Here is a 7410-nt window from a genome sequence, read left to right as displayed (position 1 = left end):
ACCGTGGGGGGTGTTTAAGAGGAGGTTAGATGAACATCTTGCTGGGGTCGTTTGACCCCAGTATTCTTTCCTGCCATGGCAGGGGGTTGGACTAGATGATCTGCTCAGGTCCCTTCCGACCCTAGAAACTATGAAACTATGCTTAATGATTATTTTGCGTCGGTTTTTCACCAGCCCAAAGGGACCACCCTGCCTAACGTGATGCAAGATAACCAGGGTGAGAATGAATATACACCCACCATTGGCATGGATCTTGTAAGGGAGCATCTTGAGAGGCTGGACCCCCATAAATCAGCTGGTCCGGATAGGTTGCACCCAAGAGTGCTAAAGGAAATGGCAGACATCATAGCACAGCCACTGGCAAGGATATTTGAGAACTCGTGGCGCTCAGGTGAAGTACCTGAAGACTGGAAGGGGACCAGTGTGGTGCCCATCTTCAAGAAAGGGAGGAAAGAAGATCCAGGAAAATACAGGCCAATCATTTTAACCTCAATCCCTGGGAAGATTTGGAAATAATTATCAAAGATACCATTCTTGACAGGCTAACAGAAGGCAACATTCTGAGGGTTTGTTTTGGGTCGGTCTTGCTTGACCAATCTCATTTCCTTCTATGACCAGGTGACACACCACCTGGACAAAAGGGAAGAGGTTGATGTCACGTATTTGGACTTTAAAAAAGCCTTTGACCTGGTGTCCCATGAAAAAATTGGGCAACTATGGCCTCGAGTACTCCACAGTCTGGTGGCTGGGAAACTGTCTCTAAGGTTGGACCCAGACAGTGGTAGTTGACAGAACTGAATCAACATAACACTCAATGACTAGTGGCATCCCCCAAGGCCTTTGACACTGTCTCTCACCCCATCCTCATTAAAAAATTAGGTGTCTGTGGTGTCAGCACCTATACAGTCAGATGGGTCGCAAATTGGCTGGAGGGCCGCACCCACAGAGTGGTGGTCGATGGGTCATTTTTGACCTGGAAAGACATGGGCAGTGGGGTTCTGCAGGGCTCGGTCCTCGGGTCTGCACTGTTCAATGTTTTGATTGGCGATTTGGACAAGGGGGTGAAAAGCACCTTGTTCAAGTTTGCAGATGACTCTAAGATGTGGGGAGAAGTGAGCATGCTAGAAGAGAGGGACAGGCTACAACTAGATCCCCACAGGTTACACAGGTGGATGCATGAGAATAGGACGGTTTTCAGTAGGGGTAATTGCAAGGTGTTGCATCTGGGGAGGAAGAACCAGCACCATATCTACAGGCTGGGGAACCCCATTCTCATCAGCACAGAGGCAGAGAAGGATCTTGGAATCACTATTGATTCCAAGATGAACATGGGCCACCAAGGTGGGGACACGGTCAGGAAGGCTAACCACACTTTGTCATGCATCCATAGATGCATCATGAGCAGGTCCAAGGAGGTGATCCTCCACCTCTATGTGGCACTGGTCAGGCCATAGTTGGAGTACTGCGTCCAGTTCTGGGTGCCACATTTCAAGAGGGATGTGGGCAGCATTGAGAGGGTCATGAGGAGGGCCACTTGCATGATTAGGGGGCAGCATGGGAGGTGCTACGAGGAGAGGCTATGGGATCTGAACCTGTTCAGCCTCCACAAAAGAAGGGTGAGAGGGAATCTGGTGGCCACCTATAAACTTGCCAAGCAGGACCAGCAGGCAGTGGGAGAGTCCCTGTTCCCCTGAGCACTGCTGGGGGTAACAAGGAACAATGGGCATAAGTTGACAGAGTAGATTCAGGCTAGATATCAGGAGGCGCTACTTCACAATCACGGTGACTAGGAGCTGGAACCGACTTCCAAGGGAAGTGGTGCTCGCCCCTACTCTGGGGGTCTTCAAAAGGAGGCTAGACAGCTACCTAGCTGGAGTCATTTGACCCCAGCATCCTTTTCTACCCATGGCAGGGGATCAGACTAGATGATCTGCTTAGGTCCCTTCTGGTCCCACCAACTATGAAACACAGTGACCAGAAGAGATTTGAGGGTCATGATTGACCACAAGATGAATATGAACCACTAGTGCGATACTGCAGCTGGCAAAGTGAACAAAACTTTGACTTGCATCTACCAGTGCATCTCGAGCAAGATCCAGGATGTCATCCTCCCACTGTACTCAGCCTTGGTGAGGCTGCAGCTGGAGTACTATGTCTAATTCTGGGCTCCGTAATGTAGGACGCTTGCAACAGTACAGAGGAGAGCCACGTGCATGATCAGAGGGCAAGACAAGAGGCCTTATGAAAAGAGGCTGAGAGCCATGGGACTCTTCAGCCTGTAGAAGTACAGGCTCAGAGGTGACATGGTGGCAGCCTGTTAAGTTCATAAGGGGTGTGCATCAGGATCTGGGGGAACACCTGTTCACCAGAGCGCTCCAGGGGATGACAAGGTCCAGTAGTGTCAAACTTCTGCAAAACTGTTTTAAGCTGGGCATAAGGAAAAACTTCACTGTCCAAGCATCCAAGGCCTGGAACAGACTCCCTCCAGAGGTGGTGCAAGCCCCTATTCTGGATACTTTCAAGGAGCATTTGGGCGCTTATCTTGCTGGGATCCTTTGACCCTAGCTGACTTCCTGCTCCTTGGGCAGGGGGTTGAATCCGATGATTTTACGAGGTCCCTCCCAGCCCTAATGTCTGTGAAATGTATTAAATAAGATGTAGTCTGGCTGCTGTGTGTCATGCTAGAAACTCCTTCAGAAGTGTAATCTGTGCAAACCGTGTAGTGAATCCTAGTGAATTGTAAGAAACCATTCCTGCCAAGGTTTGAGTTGGGCTACTTTGTGACAATACAGCCTCCTCATGTTCCACCAAGGTATTACTTTGTTTTCTCAATTCTCAGTGCAAAGCAATGCAAATATTCCTGCCTGAAGTTGCTATGCGTCTAAAGAAACAAATATGAGGTGTGTACTACTCTCTGTTCATGTTAATGAGTCCTGTTGTAGGTTTTTGATCATCATTGATGAAATGTCAGCCTACTTAATTGTTATACTATACAGCAGAGAAGGAAGCATTACATGCATCTATCTCAGGGGAGGGCAATTATTTGGCTCTGTGGGCTGCATAAGGAGTTTTGGTGAGCTGTCACAGCCTGGGTCAGCAATCCTCCACCCTGTACAACAGCTCACCAAAACGCCCTAAGCAGCCTCATCCCATCCACCTGCCCATGCAGGTCCTGGGTGGTCTCCATGGAGACTCTGGGATCAAGGGGCAGTGACAACATGGGGCTGGGGCCCAGGGCAGAGCAGCGATCCACTCCCCACTGCTGCTTTCCGCAGAACTGGCGCCTGTTGCAGGGATGTGTGGGCAGTGGATCATGGCTCTGCTCTGCACTTGGCTGGGGCAGGGCCATGGGTGAGCTGGTGAACCCAGGGCTGGGATCACAGTGCCCTAGCTTCATGCTGTCACCGTCCTGTGGCCTGGGCTGCTTCCTGTGCCTGGACTGGATGGGACCGATCCACCTTGTAACAGACAAAATTCCTCGGTGAGGCATATTTTACTCACCATTGATCTATCTGCACCGGTGGTTTTCAACCTGTGGTTCACAGCCCCCTGGGGATCCGCAGGCTGTGCTGAAGGGGTCCACAAAAGATGACTGTGCTGTATCAAAAGTTTGTGAGAATACCCACACTTATAATTCAAAGGGATCCGCACATCCATTCAATTTTTTTAGGGGGCCGCAAATGAAAAAAGATTAAAAACCACTGATCTACAGAGTTTACAGTGAGTGACAATTCACCACTTCGTGAAACTATTCCTGCTTATTTTTCCCCCATCAAGAGAAGCCAAAGCTGAGCATTTGAGCCTACTGAGGAAAACCAGTACTGAGGATCCCACTAGAGGACATGGCAAAATTTAAATCTTATTAAGACACTGTCAGACCCACATATATGAATAAGCCTATTGACCATATGCACGACCTACTGTGATCAATGCCTTATTTTGGTGTCTGAAGTGGAAAATTTATTTTTAGATTTCCACACCTCTCTTATTAAATAGTCTAAATGTATATGGCCTTAATTCAGCCTCTTTAAATATGTAACTAGTCCTGTTTGCTTAAATGCTTAGAATGAAGCATGGACTTAGCAAGTGCTTTGATAAATCAAGACTTAATATGACTGACCAAATGCGTCACTTACCTCTGTTTGCTGGACTAGATTTAAAGAGCACTTAAAATTAACCTTTCTAAAATGCTGTTTTTACTATTGGGCATATAGAATTCTTTCTTCTCAGAAACTTTAAAAAAAATTAAGAAAACAGCCGGCTAGGATCTATATAAGGATGTTTTTTTGTGTCATTATCTGCTGACCCTTTAGTACCAGTTAACAAATGCTGCTCAGAATGGTTTACAATAAATAAGTAAACTAAATAGATTTACTTATGTTAATTTTCATTTGACTATAACATGGGAAGATTAGTAAGAAAAATATTTTCTTTGAAGATTTTAAATTTAAGTGCATAAAATAAGTGGGACTAATTTAAGTACATATTAATATACATACAAATTTTACTGACTAATGCTTCTTCAGGACTTCTAGGTTTTCTGATAAGTTGTATTGTTTCTTATATGTAGCTTTGTGGTTTTTTTCCTCTGTGGGAAACTATTACAGATACTGTAAACTTCAAATATTTTGTTTTTCAGGTGGAATAGATAACACATTTTACTAATGCCAGTAAATTATATGGATTACAAAATACAAACTAAACAGATTATTAAAAGGGAATGACTATTTTTATACAATACACATTTATTTGTGATTCTGTTTATCTGCATATTTATTTCAAGTTTTTGGTTCTTGTCCATTTTAATTTGAATATATTTCAAAACTACACAGTATAGCAGATTAGATTTTTTTAAATTATTTTATGAGCACAAATTTTCACAACATAAATCTTCTCTTTGTCATATGAAGTAAACTGAGTATTTAAGAGCATAAGCATTCTTGTTAGTTGCAGCTGATATTCTGGTAGAGCTTCAGGTTCCTTCAGTAGTACGACAGTACTCTGCGAACAGAATTGCCATGTACACAAATAGCAGAAACATGACTGTAAAGTACACATTTGTTTCAGTCTCTGTGTTGCTAGTGACAGGTGCTCAATGGTTGTCAGTATCGTTGTCAACAGAGAGAATCCTTTGACATTAAAGTCACCAGCTCAATCCTGATGCTGTGTGACTATTGGCAGTTCCATCAGGCTGAAGCTGATCAGTGAATGTCAGAACTGCTGCTGTTCTTCTGGGATGTCACCAGCCCTGTGTGTGTTGGGTTTGGCCTGGCTTGTCATTTGAACTTACCACATTTCCCAACATTTTTCCTGTGGGAAATAAACTGATAGGTCATAGGACTGTAGGTGTCTTCAGGGCATGCAAACTTGCATCCAGAGTGACTTACATAAAGGCTTGTAATGATTACCTTGACTCTCAGCCAGTCAATGGTTTAGAGCACCTAGGGACTCATTAAATGGCATTTTTGGTATCTGCAACCTAGGTTTTGAGCTGTATTTCAGGAAAAGTGGTGACGGCCTTTAATGTCTAATTGACCTCTTCTCTGTGTTTCACTTTCCATATTTGTCTCTGATGTGTTCCCCAATGGCAGCAAACAGCACTACTCAGCATTCTGAACTTCTGTTCAGAGCTTCAGCACCTCAGCCTGGGTAGCTGTGTCATGGTAAGTACCTAAAGTCCACCATGCATGAGTATTTGTATTCCCAAGCAAGGAATTATGATTTTTTGTTCACAAAATTTTAAATGCTAATTTACTGGCTGAATTTCTGAACTAATGTTGGCCTATGCTCTTAGAAGGGCAGAAATGACTGTTGATATGTTTGGAGAAATACCAGCCAATTCGATAGGCTTAAAGTTTGGTTTGTATTTTTTTTTTCATTCTTTTCTTCTGTCCTGGTTGAAAAGTTGAGGCGATTCCTTAGACATATGTACCAAACCCCACAACCTCAGGACCTGGCACAACAAGCCAAAAAGGGAAGTTCCCACTTTGTATAGAATATTAGGGGTTAGGATCACAAGCCAGTGAGCTAGGGAGAAAGGAACAGGTCTAGGTAAGTAAACATTAACATTAAGGTACATACACTTAGGAACTAAGTAACAGGTAATAACCAGTAACACTGTAGTGAGTTTGCTCAAGAATAGGTAACAGGTAATGGGCACTACCACTGTGGTAGTACATTCAAGAGACCTTAAACCCTCCTGCACCTCTGAAGGTGCTCCAAACAAGCCTCTGGTTCCAGGAATGCTCAGTTACCATCTGCATGTGCTCCCATATCCAGGCTCCACTGCTATTGTCTGCAGTCTCAGCTCCATCAGTTCTTCGAGATCTCTGGCCCATGCATTTCCCTCTGCCACTGTCCCACACTGCCATTGCTTCCTGCTTCCTTTCCCTTCTGTCTCCCAATCCCCACTGTCTCTGGGGTTGTAGTCTACATGCAGCAAGCACAATTCTGCAAAACTGTTCCCCCAAGGATTCCTGGGAGTTGTAGTCCAAATCCAGTCAGCAGGGCTGCTGTTGCACATCAGTTCACACAGTATATTACATTACATTTCCCCCCCCACAACACTTTTAACAGAGTGTGCCCCTACATCCGACTAGAGTTACATCATGTAGTCATTAAGCCACCTGGGAGGTTTTATTCTCTCTGTGGTCTACCTGTGAATTCAGGAATGGGTGCGCCCCACTGGCTTCGGACCAAAATTTTTTTGGGTACCCAACTCTGGTCTTATCCACCATATTTGTTTATCCTTGCTATCTTCATTTCTGTCAGGCTATGGATCCCACCTTACATTTCTGGATCTAGAAGCACCTTCTGGCAGCACTTTGTTAGGCCTATTTGAGACTGTATTGGTGAAAGTTCGGTTATGAAGCCCCTAGGGTTGTCCTGATTGTTCCCGAGTGGGCCTGACTATCTCTCTGGTCAGGCCAGGGTCCCTGTTCTCTGAGCATAAATAGCATCTAAATAGTGTACTACTGATGTCTATCCACCAGGCCTGCTTGCTAGCTCATATAGCACCTCAGAAAACTTTCAGATGATGTATGTGGGCCTCTGGAACTTTTACATAGTTTTTGACACTGCCCTCGCTTCCTGGTCTGGTTCTGTCCTTCCACCAATTCCCCTGGTTCATAAACCTGTCCAGTGACCCTAAGGGCGTAACACTCTTTGTCTTTGGGTGGCTGCAGCTTGATGTTTCTTAATAGCTTGGCTAATGAACTTGGGTATCCTGCCACCTTCTTAATGCATTCAGATGGATTGTTACATTCCTCCAATACATTTATTTCAGACGTAATATCAACAAATGGGCAGATCTCCTGTCCAGTCAACATTGAATGTGGTGTACACCCTGTAGGTGACTGCACCCTGCACCAGTAGGCTGTCATGACATAAGGGAGTGCCTTGTCTTATGTT

General features: G+C 44.8%; 1 protein-coding gene across 3 annotated transcripts in view; it reads left to right on the top strand.

Annotated features, from left to right (window-relative positions):
• FBXL4 (F-box and leucine rich repeat protein 4) overlaps positions 1-7410 on the top strand; it is a 127771-nt gene that overhangs the window by 103358 nt on the left and 17003 nt on the right. For all 3 annotated transcript variants that reach the window (XM_019537786.1, XM_019537787.1, XM_019537788.1), the window contains exon 7: positions 5592-5663. In XM_019537786.1, the coding sequence (XP_019393331.1) occupies positions 5592-5663 (72 nt within the window). The remainder of the gene's footprint in view (positions 1-5591; positions 5664-7410) is intronic.

This window comes from Crocodylus porosus, unplaced genomic scaffold (genome assembly GCF_001723895.1).
Source record: "Crocodylus porosus isolate Cpor-Errol unplaced genomic scaffold, CroPor_comp1, whole genome shotgun sequence".
Taxonomy (NCBI): Eukaryota; Metazoa; Chordata; order Crocodylia; family Crocodylidae; genus Crocodylus; species Crocodylus porosus.
The sequence above is the reverse complement of the archived record's forward strand: the minus strand, read 5'-3'. Positions and strand labels throughout refer to the sequence as shown.